General features: G+C 43.0%; 1 protein-coding gene across 8 annotated transcripts; it reads right to left on the bottom strand.

Moving 5' to 3' along the window:
• Window positions 1–2,764: 2,764 nt before the first annotated feature.
• Window positions 2,765–22,053, bottom strand: SHROOM1 (shroom family member 1). 8 transcript variants are annotated; one of them, XM_017746729.1, is made up of 9 exons: window positions 21,916–22,053; window positions 18,250–18,299; window positions 12,670–12,758; window positions 9,113–11,953; window positions 8,317–8,387; window positions 7,003–7,581; window positions 6,475–6,625; window positions 5,062–5,334; window positions 2,765–3,366 (listed from the first exon to the last, which is right to left on the bottom strand). In XM_017746729.1, exons 4-9 carry the CDS (start codon window positions 11,846–11,848, stop codon window positions 3,112–3,114), a joined length of 4,065 nt encoding a protein of 1,354 aa, XP_017602218.1. In that variant the 5' UTR covers window positions 11,849–11,953; window positions 12,670–12,758; window positions 18,250–18,299; window positions 21,916–22,053; the 3' UTR covers window positions 2,765–3,111. The 8 variants fall into 8 exon arrangements, with proteins under 8 accessions (XP_017602218.1, XP_017602249.1, XP_017602223.1 ...); XM_017746760.1 differs by having other exon boundaries at window positions 6,475–6,622; XM_017746734.1 differs by lacking the exon at window positions 21,916–22,053 and adding an exon at window positions 21,691–21,907 and having other exon boundaries at window positions 3,112–3,366.
• Between the last annotated feature and the right edge of the window lie 1,054 nt (window positions 22,054–23,107).

The raw sequence follows: 23,107 nt of genomic DNA, 5'->3' as shown, positions 1-23,107 counted from the left end.
GCACGCTGGCGTAGGGGGGGGGTGTGCTCCCCCTGCCACTGACCGCTCCCACACCAGCACCACAGGCTCATGCTCTGCCTCGGGCAATGTAAGTCATCTTCTTATCCCGAAATCAGGCCCACCGACTTCTGCTTGGCACAACAGAAGCTATTGCAGAGTCTCCCCCCACGCCACTTGTTTGTGGGTGGCCAAGCGAGATGCAGAGATTGTTCCTGGAATCCCCCCAGCCTCCCACTGCTGGCACCCCACAAGGAGATCTGGGCGCTTGCATTTTGCCTCTTTCACCTCTTCCTTCTCCTCAGCACTGCAGTTCTGCACTCTCCTGGCTGCAGCTGTCATTAATTCATAGAGACAGCTCCCCACAGGGCTTCAATTGCAATTCTCCTTGAAGCTGGGCTCACATTACATTATACCTGTGGAAGTATCAGGCTGGCAGGCTGCAACAGGAGATTCCCTAGCCTGGGCAGCAGTGGGGATTTCCTGCCTGCTCTCCCAGGGGGTCAGGTACCAGGCAGCTTTTTCATTCCTTGCATTTTCTGAACTCACACACACCTGACTTCGTTTACATAAGTTGCCAGCACGGGGGCACTGCCAAGGTGCAGAAGTCTCTTGAAGCTGATACTTTCCCAGGACTCTGGGCAGAGGTAACTCAGTGCCATTGCTGTAGAAGTCACAAATGGAAGGCTGGTGAGTAATGGTATGAGCAGTAATTATATACAAGGACTGCACAGCGTTTTATTTCCATAATCCCTATGGATTTGCTTCCCCAAAAAGACCACCAGTTGCTGCTATTTACAGTTCAAGTCTTAAATCTGTCTTCTGATGGTAAAGGATCAGAAAAAACTGTCTGGAGCAGTGTGGGATCACAGTGTTGTAAAATGAAGATGCTCTGTATTTCTGGCCATCTTGCCTTCTATGCTGCATGACTTGAAGTTGGGAGAAAGCTGCCACATGTTGGTATGGGGATGTAATTAGTGTTCTAAATATCAAACTTTCAGCAAAAGGCAATAGGAGTCAAAAGCAAGTGCTTAAACCATTTCTTGGCTTCAGTCTGTACTTTCAGAGGCTGCAGCTGACTGGAGCAGAAAGGGACACTTACCATGTCTTAGTATGTTGGTGTGTCAGGAACGCTGCACATGGCTGAGGTCCAGCATGAGCTTTCACCATTACCCTCCTAATAAATTGGTAACAAATGATCAGTATCAAAATCAAGACCCACCTGACAATCCAGACCTGCTGGTGCTTTGAAAGCGGATCTTTGCTTGTCTGCAGAGGTTCTGGTGCCATCACTGTGCCTGGAATTTAGAGTCGAATACTGTACTAAGGAGTCTCTTTTTTTTTCTTTCTTTTTTTGAAAACAAGTAAAAGTTATTTTTAATTATTGCTCTTTGAAGCGTATGTGTGAGTGCCAATCATGGAAGGGAGGGGTAGCAATCGCCCTCCCCATGGAACAAAATCCTAAAAAGATAAGCTAAACAGGACAGACACATTTTTTTTCCCCCTTAAAAGCAAGCATTTGCTTCAATTACAAAACATTTATTTCCAGTCAGGTGTTTTTCCCTCAACTAGGAATAATAAGACTAAAGTGCACCTTCAAGTGAGGCTTCTCAAATCATGCAAACAACTCATTTAACATTGCTCATATTTTTTAAAATTCTCCACTGACTCCATTAACATTGCTTTTGTTACTTTAAAGACCATTTTCAAAAGGCAGCTTTCAGACTTAACATGTTAAAAGCTGTATTTATGGCCTTATGAGGATCACTGTGCAGATTACTCACAGGATCTACAGTGTCTGGCTGTTTTCCCCCAGGTATTAAGGCAACCACAGTACACTCGGCAAATTGGTCACTGTGCTCCCGGAGTTCTTGCGCTCAGTAACATGCAATTCCAAATAAGATTTCTCAGGAACAGGACAGCTTCTCCCTGTGGTGGTGGTATTTACTGTAGCCAGGATGCACACCATTGTCCAACCAGGACACACAAACTAGTAAAACGTTTCTTGGTAAAGCCCATCTTCATGGCACAATGAACATCTATTTTGGCTGTGGAAGAAACCTGAGTTTAATTAGTGGCTACCTTATTCATGGTCTAGGTATGTACCTTAGGCTGCATATTGTTCTCACTGAATTCTTGCATTCAAAACACACTGGGATTTTAAATACAGCAACATCACTGGTTTGACTCAATGCAAACATTGGCTTAAAAGATTTTTGCCAAGGGTTTTAGATAAAGTCCATTGAAACCGAATAATCTCTTCCAGTGGTTCCACCTGGCCCAGTCTGCAGCTGAGCTTTTCCCTTAAGTTCAGGCTTTTTATGCATGCTGACAATCGAAAACTACCAAAAAACAACCCACTGAAGGTGCTACTTGAAAAATAAATGCTTCAAAAGCACAGCAAAGACTTTGCAAATGACTGTGCAGGATAAGCTCAGAGTTTATGATTCCCAAACCTGTTCATTTAAACTGATTGGTTCTTGATGTCAGTGAAGCCCACCCTTTTTCTGACCTTCTCTGAACAGCCTACCAGGATTACACAGAGCCAGGAAAGACTCATGGATGGCAACTGCCAAGAAAGGAAATAATTATTTTCTTCCATTACAGTGTATTTTTACTGTGTCACACATATAAACGGTAGAAACAAGCGCAGGAGTTTCACTGAAATGGTCCATAACATTTCTTACAGCTTTGTGCAATCACCAATTCAAATCTGAGGACCCACATAATTTTTCATTTCAAACACTCAACCCACCCACAAGAGGCAAATATTTGTACGGTTCTTTTATTGAGATTATGTTGATCTGGAAACAGATGGATGGACAAGAAGAAGGGGAAATACACGCCAAGTTAATAGGAGCAATGAATCCTATCAGTCACATCCACAAGGCCGTTAGCTACACACAGTGAGATGCTGTCAGTTGGCCTGCCCAAATGGAAGGCATGTCCAGAGTGTGCCTAGAGCATCCCAGAGCATCTAAAGCACTTGTCAGTGTTGTGGCACAAATAGGATTGGAAGAATCAACCAAACTGAGCCCTGTTACGAGAGTGCCTGGGGATTTCCAGGGAAACATGACAAATAACATGTAAAAATGTCTGGCCTGGTGGTGGGTGTTAGACAGGGATGCTTTGCTCGAGATTTTCTAACTGTTCTTTGAAAAATTTAATCTGCTCTTCGAGGTTCTTCTGTTCAATCAGCAAGGAGGTCTTGACTTGAACAAAGTGTTGATAGTCCTGGAGCTGCTGCTCTGTCAGGTATTTGGCAAGGATTCCAGAGACCACACGTTCCCTCCGGTCCAGATTCTCCTTCAGGTCCTTTGCATCTTCCTGCTGTTGAGACAAGAGCTTGTGCCGTTCATTCAGCGATCGCTAATGGAATCAAAAAACAAAGCAGCACACCATGAGAACCCATCACTCCTGGCAGATTCTATTTCTTCATTTAGAAGCCACAGTCAATTTAATTGAATTACTTCCTCTTGTGGGCTTTGTGTTCCACCTGAGTTTTTTATCGATTGAATTACTCATTCTTGTGGCTTGTAAAGACACAGTAAATGCCATAAAGGTTCACTTCTCCCATGCTGCCCTCGTGAAAAAAATCACTATACTTAACATTCTGGTCATTTTAAAGTATCCTGTAACAATCTTCATTTTTTTAAAAGCTCTTTAAGGCACATATCTTTGTTTTGTGTGTTGCATGTGGCCAGAGTGTCACTGACATATTAAAAAGATACAGTGGCTTCTATTAAAAGGTCAGTGTGATAAAATAACTGTGATGTAGACAGTAACTGTTCATCAAAGGCTTCTTTTAAAGAGTTGAGCCTTGCTTGTTCTACAGGATTTTAGTATCTTTTAACTTTAGCTAATTCTCATTCAGCTATATTTTTCATGTGATTACACTGCTGGAAAATGTCCTGTTTCCCATAAATATAGCACAGAGCAATGGTCACTACTGAAACCCTAAAAATGGAGTCAAAGATTGAGACTGCTGGTTTTGCTGACATGAGGGCAAATGCAGTTAGTGGGAGATGGTTGCTAAAAATGTTAGCACTTAACTAAGTGTTTATTAGGCATGCTATTAAAATATTTGAATAAGTTATTTAAACGTGTTTCCTATGAAGAGTATAAATGTAATACTAGATAAACAACACCCTCCCTGCCTACCATATAGTGAAAGTAAGCATGAAATACTGTTTAAAATTATTCACATTAACACAACTGACATTTTGGAAGAGGTGAATCCTGGCTCTCCATGTCACACTGCATGGAAGGACCTTTTTAGTGCTATTCTGTGTGTGAACTATGATGAACCTCCAGAGATAAAGGTCAGCAGCAGCACAGCTCCAGAAAATCCCAGTTTTCTAACTCTGTGCTTTTCCAATTTCCAAATGAGAGATAGCAGCAGGTATTGTATTGATAAAAACACATCTAAGAGCAATAAGGACAGCAAGGAAGCATAATTTCTGGGATAAATTTGGCTTTTATTCTTCAGCAAAAATGAGACTTCCCAAGAGTTTAAATAATTTCCTGGTGACATGAGACAATTCCTCATTTTAAAAATGAGCTGGCTAGTTGAGTTAAACTACAGTGTGTTTTATCTCAAGTTATGACCACATCTTCCTGCTCGCTAGGACAAACCCATTTAGTGAAATATTATTTCAGAGGCAGTAATTAGTACAATGAAGTTACCAGTGGAGAAATAAACCTGCAAAAAGCCCTGTGAAACACAGATTTGGAGCTACTCCACAAGGAGAAGCCCAAGGGTCCAAAGGCCACCCCTCTGCCTTGGAGCCTCTCAAGGTTTTGCTGTTACCCCCCAGCACCCAGTTGCAGAGCTCACTCTGCACTCCTGTGCTCCAGCACTGAACCTTGGTCCTCACCAGAAACCTGCTCTGCTTCAGCCATGGGGACACAGCCCATCCTGGGACATAAACACTGCCTGGGCAATGGCTGGTTGGGATAATGTACAACTAATGAGCTAAACAAGCTGTCAGACAAATGAGCTGAGCATAGCTGCACCTGGAAAGAAATGAACCAAACAAATTCAGCACCTTTGTTGTCACTCACCTTCTCCTCAGCATCTGTGCTGCCATCCATCCTGTTCATGGCATTCTGGACTCGGGCAAGGCGGCTGGACAAGCAGAGCAAGAGGCTCACCACTTTCTCCAGGTCCCCAATAAACATCATATAGCGCTCAAACTCATTTGGCTTGCAGAGATCCCGCACCATGGCCTCCAGCTCCTCACCCCGCTTGGCACATTCCCTGGCTTCTGAGAGAACCAGCTCCCGTTCTTCCCACAGCACCTGCAGCCTGGACTGGAGACCGGCCATGAGTTCCAACTGTAAAGGGAAAAGAAAAAAATCACAGAAAGCTGTTACTGCCAAAGAGAATCCATCTCAGTTCTAGAGAATGGATTTTCTTCACATTGCCAAATTTTTGACTTTTAATGTAATTTTAAGCTACAGGAAAGAAAAGAGGGGAGAAAAAAAGCAGTATTTTCTAAGCTGTACTTAATTCCCAAACTCTGAAAAGCAAATTACTTGTAATCACCTTAGCTGGTAACATATTCCCTGGCTCAGAGAGCTTCCAATCAGTCAGAAGGGAACTGCAATAAAGATTACAACAAGATTACAAAGAGTTGTTGTTCTAAGACATGAGCATGAAGTCCCAGCTCTGTACCAAGCTTTGGAAGAACTGATTAGAATTTCACTTAGCATATGCACAGAAAAAGTCAGTTCCATGGGCAATTCAAGCAGGCCATGGTGCCTGGGTAGAAAAGTAATCAGAAGAGGCTGTTTCATGGGGAAATTGTATGGAAAAAGGCCTCATGACTGGAGTGGGAGCACACCATCACCTTCTTTGAAAGCTGGACAATACCAGCATGAACAGGAGGAGCAGTAAGACAGCAGGTAATGTGCACAGCAGGAAGAGCTTCAGGAAGGCAGATTGTCATTAGCTGAGATGGAGCATGGCCAGAGGAAAAAGCCCACCTAACTCTGCAAAGCTACATAGTCGCCCTTCCAAGCTCCATACTTCTATCACTGTCCAGCTATGTCCCCTATTCTCTGCATATATGGAGTTAATTGGACACTGGAATGTGCAGAAGCTGCTGCCAGTTCCCAGACTAAAGAGTATTTCTTATTTAGGCTGCCAGTTCTAATTTATTTTACAGATTTTGAGATTAGATTTGAGTGTTAAATTGGGAGTTTGCTGCTGCTGCACAGGAGCTGGCTGTACAAGTGTCATGGAACGGAAACCTTTCATGATGAGAGATCCAAGTCAAATCAGGCAGGATTTAAACATTACTATTTATGATCAATATGCCAATTTGCCAGGACTTCACCTACTGGCAAAAAATTGATTCAAAGTTTCCTGTGAAATGTTATTGGGATAAAAATATCCATAGTAATAATGAGATTAATAAGTATTTCTTTGTCATGATGGAGAAACAGTGGTTCCTGTGATAGTCATCTACATACTCTCTTAGATGTGATGTCATCTAGCTTGTTTGTGCTGTCTCTGTTCCTCTTCAGGACTTGGTTTCCCTTAGAGGCAGGATCATTGCTCCTTTGCTTGGCTTCATGTTCAGGTTTAGGACATTTTTCTGATCCATCTCCATAACTTTTCCTGCTATTGGAACAGAAAATAAACACCTGCAGCAAACACTTAAAGTTTTCTTCACAAACATCGAATTCATGGTTTTATCTATCTTGACTTCAGGATCACTCTCCTCTCTTCTCACCACAGGAGATCCTCTAAGTTTTTAGAAGATATAGAGCAAAAGATTTGCAGCCTGTCACAATGCCTTTAATAAGGGATCACTGAACCACTTTTCTTCCATCATATACCCTTAGCCTCAGATACTTCTTGGTATGTAAATCAGAGAGCTAAATATTTTTCTAATGAAACAAAAATAAAACAATGTGTTCATCTTACTACTAGTATGTACATGATATCCATACATTAAAATAGACCAAAGTGCTAGATAATTGGTTTTGTCTACTTACTCATTCTCCTGCACATGCTGTACTTTTCCTCTTTTCCTGTGTGATTTATCCAGCATGGAAGTGTTAACAGAAAACAAACCCTCCATCAGGTCCATAGAAGTTTTTCTAAGAGGATGAGGTATGAGAATGTCCACCAGAGAACTGTCTTTGGCAATGATCTCCATGGCAAGCTCTTGGTATCGCTGGTCCTGAGGAGACTCCAGCCTCCTTTCAGACAGGTGTGTCTTTCTGTCCAGGGGAACATCATTGTTGATGTGCACGGATGCTTCCTGGGCAAGTAAACCTTTGGCTGGATTTTTGTCGCCTTGGTAAGGCTGAGCCAATGCTGTGCAGAGATGCATTTCCTGCACTGGAGAAGCTGCAGGCCGCTGCTGCTGTTCTGGACGCTTGAGTGCAGCATTCCCACTCAGAGACTGAGTTCTGCATTCCTCCTCCACTTGAGCGCCCTCCTTGCTTCCACTTCTTGGGACAGGAATAGAGATTTCAGGAATCTGCTCCTTTTTCTCCTGACCACACACATGTCCAGTTATGTCATTATGTTCATGATTCTTGGATCCCTCTTTCTCAGGATCACAGAAACTGTAAGAAAGAAGACAATTCCTTTTATTTGAGACACTTCCTCTACAACAGATATTTTTGCAGACTGTTTAAGAGCAATGATCAAATGTTTCTGATGTTATGGTTCTGTCTGGAGCTTTCAGTTACTTTTATGCTAACCTGCTAAACTAGGAAATTTAAGAAAAATTTTAATTTTTTTTCATAAGCCATTCAAGTCTCCAGAAACCACTGGGATATTTTTGAAAGAGTGGACATTCTTTTACTACAAAAGAGTCAGCATCACTGCCTTGCTGAGACAGAGTTCAGATGTTTATCTCCCTTGATGCTCCTCAAACTAGCAAAGCAAATATGGAGAGTTAAAACACAAACTTCCTAGTTAGTGATGTGTAAACGGCACAGTATTTTTTTCCTTTAAAAAACACACCAAAATCCCCTTTTACACCAGTCCTGATCACACATATTCTCCAGGACTGGGCATATCCGAGCTGTTGGAAATGCGGTTTTCTCCAGAGCTCGGATGAGGGAGCTGTGACCCCAGAGATATGATGGAGCCCTGCTGTGCAGGGACAGCTGCTCAGGGGCACTCGGCACTTCCCACTTCACAGCATAGAAATTATTTTAAAGACTGACTCAGAGAGTAGCGGGTGAATATTCCCATATGGACAACAAAGGATCCCGAGGGAGAAGAGGGGAGCAGCGCTGGAGGTCCCACACTTGGGACATCGGCTGTACCCAGGCACAACTCCACAGCCTTACCTGGAGGTGCCGGGGCAGCTCCCACAGCGTCGGAACGATGCTGCTGCACCTCTGGCACATCTGCACATTTCCTGGAAGGGAAAACAGCACACTGGGGCAACCAGCATTTCAGGCAAGGCAGCTGCCTAATTTTACTCCCATGTTTGTTATCCCCAGAAAGGGAAGCTGCTGATGGATCTCCAAGTAGGTTCACCGAGGTTTGTGCTTTTTTGTTTGTGGTTTGTTTTGTTGGCTGGTTTTTGTTTGGTTGTTGTTGTTTCTAGGGGGAAAGGTTTTGGTTTTGTTCGTTGGGTGTTTTTAATCTTTGGGGATGTTTTCCTCTATCTCTTTTTTATTATTTAAATTGCTATTATGCTCTTCCTAGGTAGCATCCTTTTTTTTTTTTTTCTCCTAGAAAACCAAAAGAACAGCTTTCAACAAAATATACCTCTACCATCATAACAATTCAGAAATTCAGCACTGGTGGAAGTTTGTCAGTCTCTTCAGTAGGGTAATTTTAGTGGTATGTTAAATTATTTATTTTCTGACCCTTTATCTTCTTTATTCTCCTCAACAATATTGACAGCTACTGTCTTTCAAATTCAGGAGCCAAAAAAGGTTGGTCATTTATAAAATTCTCCCTATAATCACCTTTTCTGGGATAGGGCTCTAATGAAGTTGCTGTCATGAACAGTAATGACTGCTGGAGCACAAACAGCCTCACCCTGCATACAGCACATGTTCCCTGCAAATGCATCTTCTAAGTGCCAGAGTCCCTCTGACTTTTTTAGGCCCCCTTTAGGTAGTGGTTTCTTACCTCTGTGGAAGAAGGAGTGGATTTTGATCTCTCAGGAGCTCTCCCAGATGCAGAATCACCTGCCTGTGGGAGACTTTTAGCTGATGGACACTTGCTAGTACACTTCCCATCCCCTTCATTGGGATTGCACCTGTTGGTCATGTTCAGTGGGGCAGCAAAAGGCAAAGGAGGAAAAACATCTGGTGATTTTTGTTCAGAGAGAATTTGGCAAAAAACCTTATCATTTTGCATCTTCCTGCTCCCATTTGGGTTGGAAATATGGACAGGAGGCCCTTTGGGATTCAACAGCCTCTTCTGCAGGGGTGGCTTATGCAGTGGGAGGTGCTGTGAGCCACCTGGTCTTTGACCGATCTTTCGTTCCATGTATTCGATCAGTGCATTGTGCTGGATTTGTTTCAGCTCTGTCCTGGAGCTGGAAAATGCCCTTCCTCTGTTCTCTAGATTCCTTCTCCTGGATGACACTGCATCTTGCTCATTGATGTCATCCCTAACTTGATTCCATGATACTTCCTTATCCATTAGGTGATTGAGCTTCTCAGGCTCAGAGTAGCACAGTTTCTTTTGCTCTTGGGTTACCCTTTTCCTTCCTCCTGCTTGACCTTTTTGTGGCCTCCTTATTTCTTCATCTCTGTTGAAACTTTCCAAGGATTCAAGATGAGAAGGGGAGCAAGGAACAGGTTTGGCATCCTCGCTTGCACTGGATAATGAGAAAGACCAAAGGTGTTCAATTGATGGCCTTTCAGAAGATTTCTGTCTCAGTCTGACAGGCAAACTCATCTGTAAGTCTTTTCTTTTAAAGGAAGTTTCTTTGAGAACCTTTTTCTGAGCCACTTTAATTTTCTCTATATAGTCATTCCGGAAACTCTCTTCCATGACTGAGGCAGGACTCCTAAGAATAAGATCTTTTGTCTGGAGCAGGAGATCATCAGCACTGCACAGATGGTGGTGGCTGCTCCTCTGAAGCTGATGGCCTTCTCTTTGTATCTCTAGACACTGTGCTAAGGCAGCATTGCTGCTTGAAGGAATTTCCTTTGGTGAGCTCCTTGAGTCCTCTTGACTGTAGGTGAGCTTGTTGGGGTGCAGGACATTGGTGGTTTTCCATGCAGAAAGATAGTAAAGCATGGGAGTTGCCAGCCTGGTTATTTGTTCACCAGCATGGTCCTCCTGAAGCTGTCTTGAAAGCTGTGTTTGAAATACAGGCTGGTGTTGCTGAACAGGAGGTTCGTCTTGTTCCAGATGGGTGCTGAGGTCGGGACTGCTGTTATTACCCTGGTTTGCTTTCTGGACTTCACATAATGACTGAGATGTGGAATCTTCCTTTGGTCTGAAAAAAGCCATTTGGCTTGTGCCATCACAGCATTGCTTTCTTCCCCGATCCGATTCCTCACACTGAGGGTGTTCCACTTCCTTAGCATTGCAGCTGCAGGACAATGGTGATCTCTGCACTTTGTTTTGCTGGTTTGGGGCTGGTTCACTAATACCGCTCACACTTTTTCCTTCAGAATCACAGCACTGACTTTTGTCTGTACAACTGTTTAGCTTCCTGGGAGCATTTTCATTTAGAAGAGCATTCTCCATATATTTTAATTCCGAGCTGTCCCCAAACACATCCTGACCCATGCCTAAATGCCACCTGGCATGCAGCAGGCCCTGAGCACAGGGCAAGGACTTTTTCCTCTGGCTGGGCCCTGGTACAGTGCTTGGCAGAGCTGCTTCTCTGGCACTTGGCTTAGACACACCCCAGGGACACTGTTTGACTTCCTGTCCATCATTAACACCTTTAGGGTTGGAATGTGCTCGGTGATAGGATTCGGAGCGCATCTCTTTGGGAATTTTATTAGCATGAACTGAATTATAAGCAGAAAGTATTTCGGGGACATTCGCCACAGAGTCTGTCCTTAAATATTCTTGAAAAATGAATGAAGAAGGTCTGCTGAAAATGTGTGGATTACTTCTCTTTGTAGGCTGTTGTGATGGGCTCCATTCTCCATTTTCCTCCATCTTTAACCCCTGAACTTTTGATACCTCATTTGTAAAATCAGAAGAAAGGCCCTTGTTTTCCAGAGTCTTTTCCCTATTAGGCCCTAGATCTTGCTCGGTGACTGCATCCCAGCATTGACTCCACAGTACATCCCTATCTGCCAGCTGGCTGTCCTGTGCACCAGGAGCTGGCTGCACATTACACTCAGTATGCCCTACAGAGCCTTGTCTCCCTCTTGACTTTTCCAAGTGTCTATTAGTGATGTTATAGCTGTCAAGTTGCATGAGAGGGAATGGTGGAGGTGCTGCCAGGGCTGGAGGTCCCTGATTTGAAGTCCTTTGGGTAGGAGTGATTCCACAGTGATCTGTGAGACTAGTGCTATGAGAGTTGTTGTGGGTGCTCAGGTCTGGTGCCTTGTATGGCTGGGGGGATCTGAGGTCAAAGTGTGCAGCACCGAAATTATAAATTCCTATTACATATTCTGAGTCCATGTACGAGACCTGCTCTGGAGGTACACAGCAGTATTCACCATGGCATGATGGTATGGGGTACTCTGGAACATTTGATCCTCCTGAGAAAGAGCTGTAAGCAGAATGTGCCCTTCCAGGGAGGTGCAAGAGATGGTCCATGCTGCTGATTGACTTCACTGACAAAATACGATCATTTTCAGAAGAGGTCACAGGCTCTGCCAGCTTCCCAGTTCTGCCACCCTGCCTGTGTATCCATCTTTCTATCTCATTCCCAGCTGAACTCATGTTTTAGTATTTCCAGAAATCCAAGTCTGTTTAAAAGTCCACAACCAAGTTGTTAGAAATGAACATTTTTCTCTACAGTCACATTGCAGTAATATCTAGATGATCCTAAAATGAAAGAGAAATATGTTAAAAAGTGGGAGGATTCTCATGGCACATCTTGGAAAACCTTTCCCAGAGTCCTATAAAAAGTGGCTTCAGACTGACAGACCATCTCAATGAGACATTCTGCTGTCAGTCCCAAATCAGAGATTTTAAAAGATGGCTAAATATTTATGACTACAGCTCAGAACTCTCCTGCAAACCCCCAAATGGACTAGGAAAAAGCACCAGCATAGAGTTCATGTAAGACAAATACACAGTTTTTGCAGAGTCCGGAAAACAGCCCATGTTTATCAGCAGCACTTGACTGTTCCTCTGATTGCTGTACGTGATGCCCATAGGTTTAGTTTAACAAATGGATCTCCACAAGCAGCAACCCAATGGGCCAAGAGAAAACAAGCAGAAGATGCTCACACCAACAGTGTGACACTCTCAGCCACCTCTGCCAGCTTCAAATGCCCTGACATGCTCCGAGGCACTAGGAGCCCCAAATAAAAGACTGAACCTGGCACCAGAGTGGTGCTAGCCAGCGACCTTGTTTAGTAGTTCTCATTTAAACCAGCTCTGGAAACTGATTAGTTATTAAAAGAAAGTAAACAAACAGTCTTGAAAAGCTTCATCAACAAGCTGCTCCAGTAACAGGCCTTCTGAGGAGACACAAACTGTGTCCAGATCCCTCCAGAATATTACATGTCTGATTTATTCATAAAGGTTGAACTCACCAGACACTAATCTGCCATTCCCAATATCATATTTCTGTGGTGGGGCCTCATAAAGCTGGCAGAAAGAGAGGTTTCAGGGTGATGTTTCTCTTTAATTTAAAAAAAAAAAAAAGAAAAAAGAAAGAATCATCACATTCCTGCATTGTTTCAAAGACAGTCCTGGTATCATTAATTTTGAGCCAAAGGAAGAGATGGATGGGAGCCAAAATACACAAGTTAATCTATAAATGAAACTTGGACTGCTGGGGCACACTAAATAAATTAACTAGTTTCTGGGAAATGAAAACAGCCTAACACCACAAAGTGGGAATTTGCCTGCTGGCTTTTTGGGGGTCTTTCTGTGTTTGTTTGGTTTTTCAACATTTCAGTAAGAAACCAACTCAAGGATGTCTGGAGTTCTCTCCCTCTTTACAGATGATTTAAAATCTAGCTGTGAAATGTATGAATAACAGGGTCACAAAGGAAATAGGAAGACTCAGCAGCTGGTGATGCCATTCTCCATCCTTTTCACCATGGTGTATTGAGGAATTTAAAGAAATAAAAACCTTAGATACTTGGTGAAAGGAAAACCCTGGATTTTCTGAAACCACTGAGAAAAAAAAGCAGCTGAATGATTGCAGTGACACTAACTGCAGACTGAGAGGGTACCACAGTGTATCACACTGCCATTACATTTCCTAGGCAAACAGAATGCCCTGAAGTCTGGCCCATGGCAGTGACTGCTGGGTCTCACTGAGCTGGGAGAGCTCAGTGGTACCTGGAGGTGCTGTGGGTGCACAGGATCAAACCCCACAGGAGCCACATTCCACAAGAGACACAGAAGACAGATTCCCTGTCATTCTTATCTCCCTTGTTTTAATCAAATTTTTCTGCCATTGGAACCTCTCCAAGCAGCTCTTACTGACGGTGCTATAAATAGTCTGAGCCAAGTCTTTGTCTGGGATGTGCTGGCACAGCTCCATGGAAGTTAATGGAGTCACCCTGATTTACAATGAGAATTTGGCTCTAACTTTCCATGGCAATGTGTAGAATCCAAGTAACAGTTGTGATTTGGTTCATGTCTATCAATGGAAGTACTCTCCTGGTTTCCTATACCAGTCATTCCCAAGATCTCTTTTCCCCCCATTGTTTCAAGCTCCTCATTGGGATTTACGGTGAAGTTAGCAATACAGTGAAGAATTTTTGACTCAAGTTTTTATGATGATACCAGAAATAATAGGAAATATAATTTCAGTATCTTGGAAGACTGAGGTAAGAACCTCTGACTGATACTGAAACACACCTGGAAAAGGTCTTAGTTCTTTGAACACACTGAGGTAAAGGATTCTGCTGCCAGGGTTTAGGAAATATATGCTTCAAAAGAACTATGTGGAAACTGCCCTCTCTTTCCCATGTAAGAGAAAATCATTAATGTCCTTAAAACTCAACTAACATGAACAATGTCATTATTGTTCTCAGCAGGGAGGTGGTAGAGCTCCCTCATGGACTGCACTGTCTCTGGGTCTCAGAAATATTCTGGCTAGGCTGGAATACAATGTGCACATTCCAGACTGGCTTGCAATATTTGCATTGTAAACCACTGAAAACAAGAAGAATAATGTTAAATTAAAGTATATCACAATCAAAACCACTGAAAGATGAAGGGAAGTGTATTAACAGTGTAGGGATGCAGGGAAGTATATTCACTCTACGCCTAAGGAAGAAATAAGCCACTATCAACCTATTAAGTTCCAAAGTTGTTTGCTTGTTGTTTTTTGTTGTTAAAAACAGAGGTGAACTTGACTTCCATCCACACCAACCTGTTCTGTTCTAGGGAAGGGTGATTTGCATTGCATAATCTTGAATTCTTTGCAACCAGCTCAGTAGGTCAAAGTCTCATGTCTGGCAAATTAACTCTGTACAAAGAAAATTTAGTGACTCCAGACCACATTCAGTGAACAACTTACCTGTCTTATAAGGGCAAGATTTATTATAATTACAGTTTGGTCTTGTTTGACCTCCTTTAGAGTTTGATAGGTGCCATAATTGATCCGTAACTCACCTGCACTTATATACAATGCTTGCCCAAACAAATCATCACCCATCAGAAACACAGGTATTCTCTCTATCAAGTCTCTCATTTGCCCTCAACAACCCAGGAAAAACAGCCCCTGGCACATAACACAGTCAGTACTAATTTTGTACTTGTGGAGTTCCCTTGAAGTGACCAACACAATCTTCCCATCACAGAAGCAAGAATGAGCATTTTCCTTAATAAACACAAGCACAGTTCAAACTTTCCTAGCTCTCTTTTTGTGGATCTGCCCTTTTTATACAAATGGCTCCATGAAAATAAAGGGGAAATCCACAGCTGTTAATGTGGATCAAACTACAGTATACAAATGTTCTCCAGAAGAGAACAAGTGTGCACAGCGCGAAGCAAACACCTTGACCAACCTACCAATATTATGTCATGTCCACATTTGTGAATGACCTGTTGCTTATCAAAGGGTAAACACTTGATGTAAATATTAGCTGAAATTCTTCAGATTCCAATCAGTTGCACAGTCTGCAGCACCTGACCCATCTGCTCCCCAGACCAGGAGATCTCATTGCTACAAAAGATCACCTGAGAGACTCTTGCTTTAGCCGGTGATCCTCCTGGCTGTCCCAGGGCAGCCTAGAGAGGCCAGAATGCTGGGGAAGTCAGGTGCAGTCTCTGGCAGGTACAGTTTCTCCTAGGAACCTTCAGTAGGTCATCGGTTGATGATCTAACCCAGGTTCCCTGTTCTCCATCCAGGTCTTCTGGGACAGAAACCCATGCCCCTGCACAACATGGATGCATCCTTAGTGACTCTGTCTCTGAGGTATGAGATGTCTGGAAATAAGAGTTGGTCCTTTGACGAGACTTTGAAATATCCAGAAATTTCAGACAAATGCCTTCACATTCCATCACTTTGACATGACTGTTGAAAGGGTGAGAGAAGTGGAAGGATACCACATTCAGGAAAGTGTGGCTGGCATTGCCTTTATGCTCAGCATCTCTGAAAGTCACTATTTCTCTCTTTCTCTGCCTATTTCTCTCTTATTATTTGTTTCTAGCCTATAATCAACAATTTTATCCCCTTGGACTTTCAACTTTAGGTTTCAAGCAGGAAGGCAAACATAGCAGATGATAGTACCTTTGGTTGACTGAAAAAACACACTTTCTGCTAATCTGTATTTTTTTTGCTAAGATTTCTGAAGACTCTAACCCCCATTTTTCTCATTTAGTGCAATTTCCAGAACTGTTGTGAGGTAGGTAATGTTCACCAAGGATGTTGTGCATCAACACCCAAGGACAAAGTCTCACATTTGGCTTCCAGGCTCAGTGAAAGGCTTCCCCTTCTACTGGGAGCCAGCGAAGTCAAAGTGTCACACCGTCCCAAAACAGAGCCTAAGTGGGATTTAGAGGAGGTTTATGCCTTGTGTGCACAAAATAAATTTTGCCATAGTTTGAGGAATGTAAACATTTCCAGTAAAACCCATGGATACACACTTGAGGCTTTCTGGAGCTATCAAAGTGTTGTGAGAAATTTAGGAGGATGAAAGTCATAGTAACAATAATGCATCTCAGTATCCCCTTTTTTCTGTAGGGGCATAGACAAACCTTCCTAAACTTCCTCACCCTGGTATGCCAGGCTCTCTAGAGAAGGATGAGATCCCTAGTGACCAGCACAGGAGCTTTGCTGGAGCCACAGTGCCGGAATGGGTCCATCTTACACCTTCCTGGCATCACTTTCCATAGGGATGACATCTCAGTGCTGGACAGGAACATTTGGCATTTGCCTAACATGTCTACTGGGTGATAAAAAGCTGTGGCCCAAGTAAACTGCTTTTGAAGATGAGAGCTGTGGCCCAATCTCTGGCCAAGGATTTAATGAGGAAGATCGGGTTTGGCAATTCTTCACAGCCCAGGGAGAGACCTTTCCTGAGCACCCAGCAGAGTTTGACCTTTTAATTAGAGCAGTTACCCACCACATACCTCTCCATTATCCTTGAATTCCCTGACTTTCCTTATTCAGCTTCAAAAATTTCTCTTGGTTTCCATCAGCATTAGTCTCTATTCTATTAACATTGAACATTTTTTGTTTCTTCTACCTCTGTAAGTGCTTCTCAAAAAATGCTTTTGCCAGAAATCACAGTTTCATCCCAAATGTATGCATTTCGTCACAACCATTTCCATTTTATCCCTTTTAATGTCATCATAATTTTCCTTATTTCTTTTTTAAATCTAACCAAGTTAATTTGATGCCATATATTTACCCCCCATACTGCTTTTGCAGGCTACAAAAACACCAGAAGAGCATTAAAAAATTACAGACGCTAAAGTACTAAAAATCAAAAAGAAAAAATCTAGTTACACTATTGATTTTTAAGCATATGCCTTTAGAATTAATATATATTAAATTAACTAATTAATAGAATAGAATTTAATTAATATATATAATAAAGATGTTTTCTCATTTCTACCTTGTTGACGTTTTTCTTGTTTCTACCTTGTTTCCCAGTAAGGCTGTCCAAAAAACATCAGAGAAAAATAAAATTCTTATAGTCTCTCTGACCTACTCCTAGCTGCACTGAGCTTCCTACAGCTTAGGCAGCAAGTCAAGCTCACAAGAGAAGAAACTGGCCTTTAAATAGGAGTAATCCAGTTCCACATCTCCTTCCACTGACATGGTTTTAGTCCAGAATCCTATGAGTTGGTAGTTGGTTAGCAAATTTTAAAACTGCAAGCACAGTTTTAAAAACATGTTCATTATTAATTGCCTATAATTAGAAAAAACCGAGTGCTTATAACAGGCAGCTTCACCAGCTGCCACACATCCCAAACCCAATGTATGCCCAGCACTGCCAGGATCAGAATTTGCCTTTTCCAGCTTTATCAGAGCTCTGGGAGAGCTGTTGCTCACTCAAACTTATTAGTGAGCGTTGGCTGGTTGGGAAATGTCATGAAGTCATCTTATCTTTGAAGAATTGTGGTTTTCTGGCACCTACATATGCTTTACTCTAATATAAAATTATTCTCAGAAGCTTTATGAATGGCTCTGTAATTGTCCTTGACAGAACAACACTGCAGATTCCAATTTCTACATGTTGTAGTTATGCTTTCCACAGACAAACATATCATGAGAACAAACATTCCTGATGCAGCTCCAGTTTTAAACAAGGATGGATCCAGAGGCACTGGCTGGGGAAGGAGCAGTGTCCAGTTCGCCTTAATGAAGTGGGATTATATATATTATTTACATATATAAATATATGTGTTTGTATAATTTAAATTATGGCTTCAGATGGATCAAAAAATTCATTCTCTGGTCCCTAAATGTACTAAGAGGCTTTCTGCTGAACTTTGCAAGCTTTAGACTGTGTGCTATGAACTTCATGAAGATACAGAAGCACACCCTCTTCACTACACTCCCAAAATCATTTCCATCTAGGGAATACCGACAGGTAAAATATGGGATAGAGAATCCTACCAGATCTTCCCAGAGCAGAGGGTGACATGGTCAAGCTGGCTCACCCAGATTACCCCAGAGAACAGGAGAGCACAGGATTTACCTTGTGGTATGTGGAAAACTTCCAAGCACTGAACACAGGTGAGGAGGAGACTGAAAATATGAGAGAAACAAAGAGAAAGTGAGGACAGATGTGGAAGTGGCGCTTCATCTAACAAAAGAAGCTCCCAGTATCTCAGATTATATCTAACAAATTTCAATCATACACTGCCGCACACCAGTAGGACTCTGCCTTATCATGAAATCATTTGAGTCCCACAGCAGGAGCATAGCCCAGGCCTCTCACCTTCTCAGCACTCCTCCTAACTATAAATTAATTTTTTTTAATACTTTATTACCCTCAGAAAATCATGAAACTTTTCCATTCTTTCATAGCAGCAATCTAAAATGAAATTAGTAAACCATCTTAGCACTTCCATTTTCTCATGTACAAATCATGGACTATGAAGTCTTATCAATTAATTTGGTATTTTAAAAAAGCCATTAGCTCTTTCTTATTTTAACATAGGAGACAGAAACTATTCCTTTCCAGAGGATGTCTGTATTCAGTCTAATTCATCCAGATGTTAAACATAATTGTGCCTGCCTTTGGGCTGGGGCAGACAGAAATGCAATATCCAATTACTACAGAACATTTCGCTGGAACAAGAAGAAACCACCAAATAAACACAAGAAATAATATATTAGACTGCTCTGTTCCTCTGGCAAATATTGCATTCCAGTATTTTCCCATAGCTTTCATTTGGGCAGGATTCATAAGCACTTATGCTTAATCTCACTAAATGTATCACTGGTTTCCACAACAAAAAATGAAAATGTGGATTAGTAGTTAAAAATAATCTGGAAATATCCAATAGTTACTTTAGAGTAGGTTTAGTGGTGGGGTGGAGGTTGTTCAGAATTAGGGGCAGAAATCAAACCCCTGGTCTGCAAAGAGCATCACAGAATGGTTTGGGTTGGAAGGGTCCTTAAAGATCACCTTGTTTCACACCCTGCCATGGGCAGGGACACCTTCCACTAGACCAAGTTGCTCCAAACCACATCCAACCTGACCTTGAACACTTCCACAGATGGGGCAGCCACATCTTCTCTGGGCAGCCTGTGCCAGGGCCTCATGACCTTCACAGGGAAGAATTTCTTCCCAGTATCTAAACTAAATCCACCCTCCTTCATCCTCCCTCCAGACATACTGCAAAACTAGCAGGAGATGTCAGAGGAAAAATGCTGGGGGAAATTAATTCAATTCTGGGAAAATGCAGCACTCAAAGCTTTTGTGGGAGACTTTCCCAAAGCAGGTGATGCCAGGACAGGTATTCACTTCTGATGACAGGTGGGTAGTTCAGAGAGCAGTGGCAGTTTCAGTGAGAGGATCTACTAGATACATACAAACAAGGGACCAACTGATTCCCTATCTGTAGCACTTCATACCAACTAGACCCCACTCAAACAGAAAGGTGTGAGTTTTTGCAGATCTGCCTTTCTACATTTAACCCATTCTACAGAAACTTCTCCTCTGAGTTCCCGAATCAGTCCTCTATAACCTGTAACCAACCATCAATGCAAACATTGCCTGTGTTGGAGGATCACTAAGTACATTTGTACCGAGGTAGCTATTTTCTGCGTAAAAATGTCTACCTGCCAGATGCCTTACCTGACCTATTAAGCATAGGCCTAGATTTTATTTATTCTAAAAAACCCCACATAATCTGCACACTCAAGGATAGAGCAGAGCTCCTATGTTTTTATTAGACTCAAGTGACACTCTAGACTGTGCATGTCCACAGCAGGGGTGAGATTGGTCCCTTACACACTACAACACACTGTTAATTTTAGCATTTTAAAGATAATTTTCTGTTACAAATTCAGTTCTGTCCTCAATTATTTGGTTACATGTGGTGGCCGGTGAACATACATTACAAGGGAGAGAGAGTTTTCAGTAAGACAAGTCTCTAGTACCCCAAGAACCACTTCATGTTAGAGTGACCAAAAAGGCTTCTCCCAAGAGGCATTGTTCTGTTACGTTAATCTGTCCCAGTTTGGATTCCCCGGTTGGCTGTTAACCTCTACCCCCTCGTCACTCCCTCAGAGCTCCTCCATTAGTCCCTGTTCCCTAGTCCTGCCTTTTCCTCGCCCCTGGACAAAACTGTGAACCTCGTGATCATGTTCGCATTTGCCTCTGCTACCTTTGACGGTGTAGAAGCAATAAATGCTCCTGCCGGAACGCATGCAAATGCCCTTCTCGACTCTTTGTTACCGACTATAATACTGAGCCCACCCGTGCTTCTGTGGGGGCACGCGGGACCCCATGGAGCCGGGCAGGGACTGTATTAGTTACATTCACATATTTCCCTATGAAAATGGCATATTTCACAGTCAGAGATCCCAAGGACAAGCCCTGAAGTTCAGGTGGCCTGCTGCAATTATGTGTGCCTAAGACAGCTTCCAGCCCCAAGTTAAACATTTCAAAATGTGGGTTTAATATTTTCCAAGATACATCCTGCCCCTTCCTCTGTTTCCAGGCTGTCTTTTACAGAAGAGTGCCTCAGATTGGAACACATGGACTTTGGCAGCATATGCTCTGCAAGGCACGTGAAAGCTGAGTCAGCCCTTGGTGGGGAGAAAGGATTGACAGAAAACAGAGCACCTGGACACCTGTTTGTCCAACACGATTCTTTCTTCTCACACCACCATCCACCAGCTCATGCCTGGCCCTAGACGGGCTCTTGCAATATGTTAAGTCCCCCCTCCCCAGTGGGACCATTGGCTCTGCCTGCCCCATGCTGCTGAGCTGGGACAAGGCACACTCTGCACCTCCCCTTTTGCTGAGACCTCCCAAACCACCTCTAAATGGCTGCCATGATGCCATAAGCACCCACACACTGGCATGTGTGCCACAATGCCACAGGCACCCACACACTGGCACGTGTGCCGCAATGCCACATCTCAAGCACCCAAACCTATGTATCACACAAACTCTGCATCAAACCCTGTGAGGTCCAAGGACATGTGTGGTGTCCCCCAGCTGCTCAAAGGACACTGCTGAGGTGAAGGAAAATCTGCTTGTCAGGAAAGATGAGTGAGCTCATCCACCACACACTGTGACCCTCAAAGGTCTGCACCTGGGATCTCACTGAATCCCTCCCCAAACACATGCACTTATCCACAGGCTAAGGAGCAGTTACTTAGACCATGGATCAGCAGAACCACTGTTCTCCAGACTTACAGCAAACACAATATAAGCAACTGTAACCAGAATGTTCTTTTCATTCTTTTCTTGCATAAAGCAAATACACAAATAGAGAGCACAGCAACTGCTGGAGACAATATGTACCAGGTACAAGCATCTAAAATACACACTGAGATGTTGTTTGGTTTTGTTAGAATCATAGAACTACAAAATGGTTTGGGTTAGAAGGGACCTTAAAGCTCATCCAGTTTCACCCTCCCTGCCATGGGCAGAGACACCTTGCATACACCAGGTTACCTGTTAGCTCGAGCAATCTGAAGGCATGTTCACAGTGAGTACAGACAGTGCAAATTTTCTACCTCCAATATTCTCTTTATAAAACAGAAGCCAGTGCTCTGGTTCCACATTCCAGCTGTGCCCACAGGAAAGATCTCAAAGTCAGTGAAGCAGAACTTCTGCAGATCACAGCCTGAAGAGTTCTCAATGCACTCCCAAGTGTCAGAGGCGATTCCCATCTCTCACCTGGTCACCACATCACTGGGATGTCTCTGGGGCAGGAGGTGGTTCTGTGGGCATCACAGCTGCAGGGTGGCTGTCACAGGCTGGACACTGTCCTGGATTTATGGTACTCTGGTGCACAGCAGCAGTACAGCAGTAGTGGAGAAGGAAAGCAAGCAAATAGTGGGCTGGGCTATTTCATTATCTCACCAGTCAATCATTAACAACAGGGCTGTTTCTGCCTGAGCTCTTGGCTGGCAGCCATGACTTCCACATGAGCACAACTGAAAAGTTCCATGAATATGCTGCCAAGGCCACAGAGGAGAGACCAGGTGAAGCCTCTCTGCCCTGCAACCCAAAGCACTCCTGTGCATCCCACCAGGATGTCACCACTCCAGGAGCATCCCTCACCTTGTCCCATGCTGTCCCCAACTTGGTGTCACAGCACATGGGCCAAGAGCCATAGCTCTGGGGCAGTTGAGAAGCACTGCTAGACAAAAACTAATTAAATCCAACTGAAAGTAATTAGATTTAATACAACAAAGTAGTTAAGAGTTGATTTTCTTAAAAGATTATGTACTGCTTTCTTAGGGGGAGAGACAAAGGGTTGTACAGTAAAAGATAATACAGGTCAAGGCAACTCTGAAGCTGTGTTTTATATGCCACAGGTTTTGTTTTGTGGGGCTTTTTAATTATTTCTAAGTATTTTGTTAATACAAGGCACAGAAGGCACACAGATTGAGGCCTTCATCTATGTTATGTGACTGAATCAACTCAAGCCTCTGCAATAAATTCTTTCTGCGTCCCAATATATGTGATGAAGCCTGATATATTTTATAATGGTGAGATGAATTCCCACTAGTTTCCAGCTGGGCTTAAAAAATAAGCTGATTTTATGCCACTATTTTTTCCCTCAAACAGCTGGATAATGCCATGCAGGCCACAGCTCTACAGTTTGCTATGTATTGTCTCTCAAGGGAAAACTGGGCATTCCTTCCACATTTCCTACAAAAATAATCTGCTCACCTGTGGCTATGTTGTTTTTACATGTTGGGAAGGAGAAAAGTGGTGTCCAGTGGGAGACAGACTGAGCCTTTGGGTTGGGCCTGACCTCACCCTGTTCTCTGGCAAGGCTGTGCAAATGCCATCACAGAGAGCTTGGAAATGGGTTTACTGCAGAGCAGCTGGAGAGGACAGGAATCATTTTGTTGGTAAA

This window comes from Corvus brachyrhynchos, unplaced genomic scaffold, assembly GCF_000691975.1.
Source record: "Corvus brachyrhynchos isolate BGI_N302 unplaced genomic scaffold, ASM69197v1 scaffold381, whole genome shotgun sequence".
Taxonomy (NCBI): domain Eukaryota; kingdom Metazoa; phylum Chordata; class Aves; order Passeriformes; family Corvidae; genus Corvus; species Corvus brachyrhynchos.
This window is presented reverse-complemented; position numbering and strand designations above follow the sequence as displayed.

What these genes read in the sequence shown, in the direction of transcription:
- SHROOM1 (XM_017746729.1), bottom strand. Translation starts at nt 11,848, where the DNA reads ATGAGTTCAGCTGGGAATGAGATAGAAAGATGGATACACAGGCAGGGT. An exon ending in CCACTCCTTCTTCCACAGAG is followed by an intron (nt 8,388 to 9,112) that starts GTAAGAAACCAC and finishes TTTCCCTTCCAG; the next exon opens with GAAATGTGCAGATGTGCCAG. An exon ending in GCACAGATGCTGAGGAGAAG is followed by an intron (nt 3,367 to 5,061) that starts GTGAGTGACAAC and finishes TGATTCCATTAG; the next exon opens with CGATCGCTGAATGAACGGCA.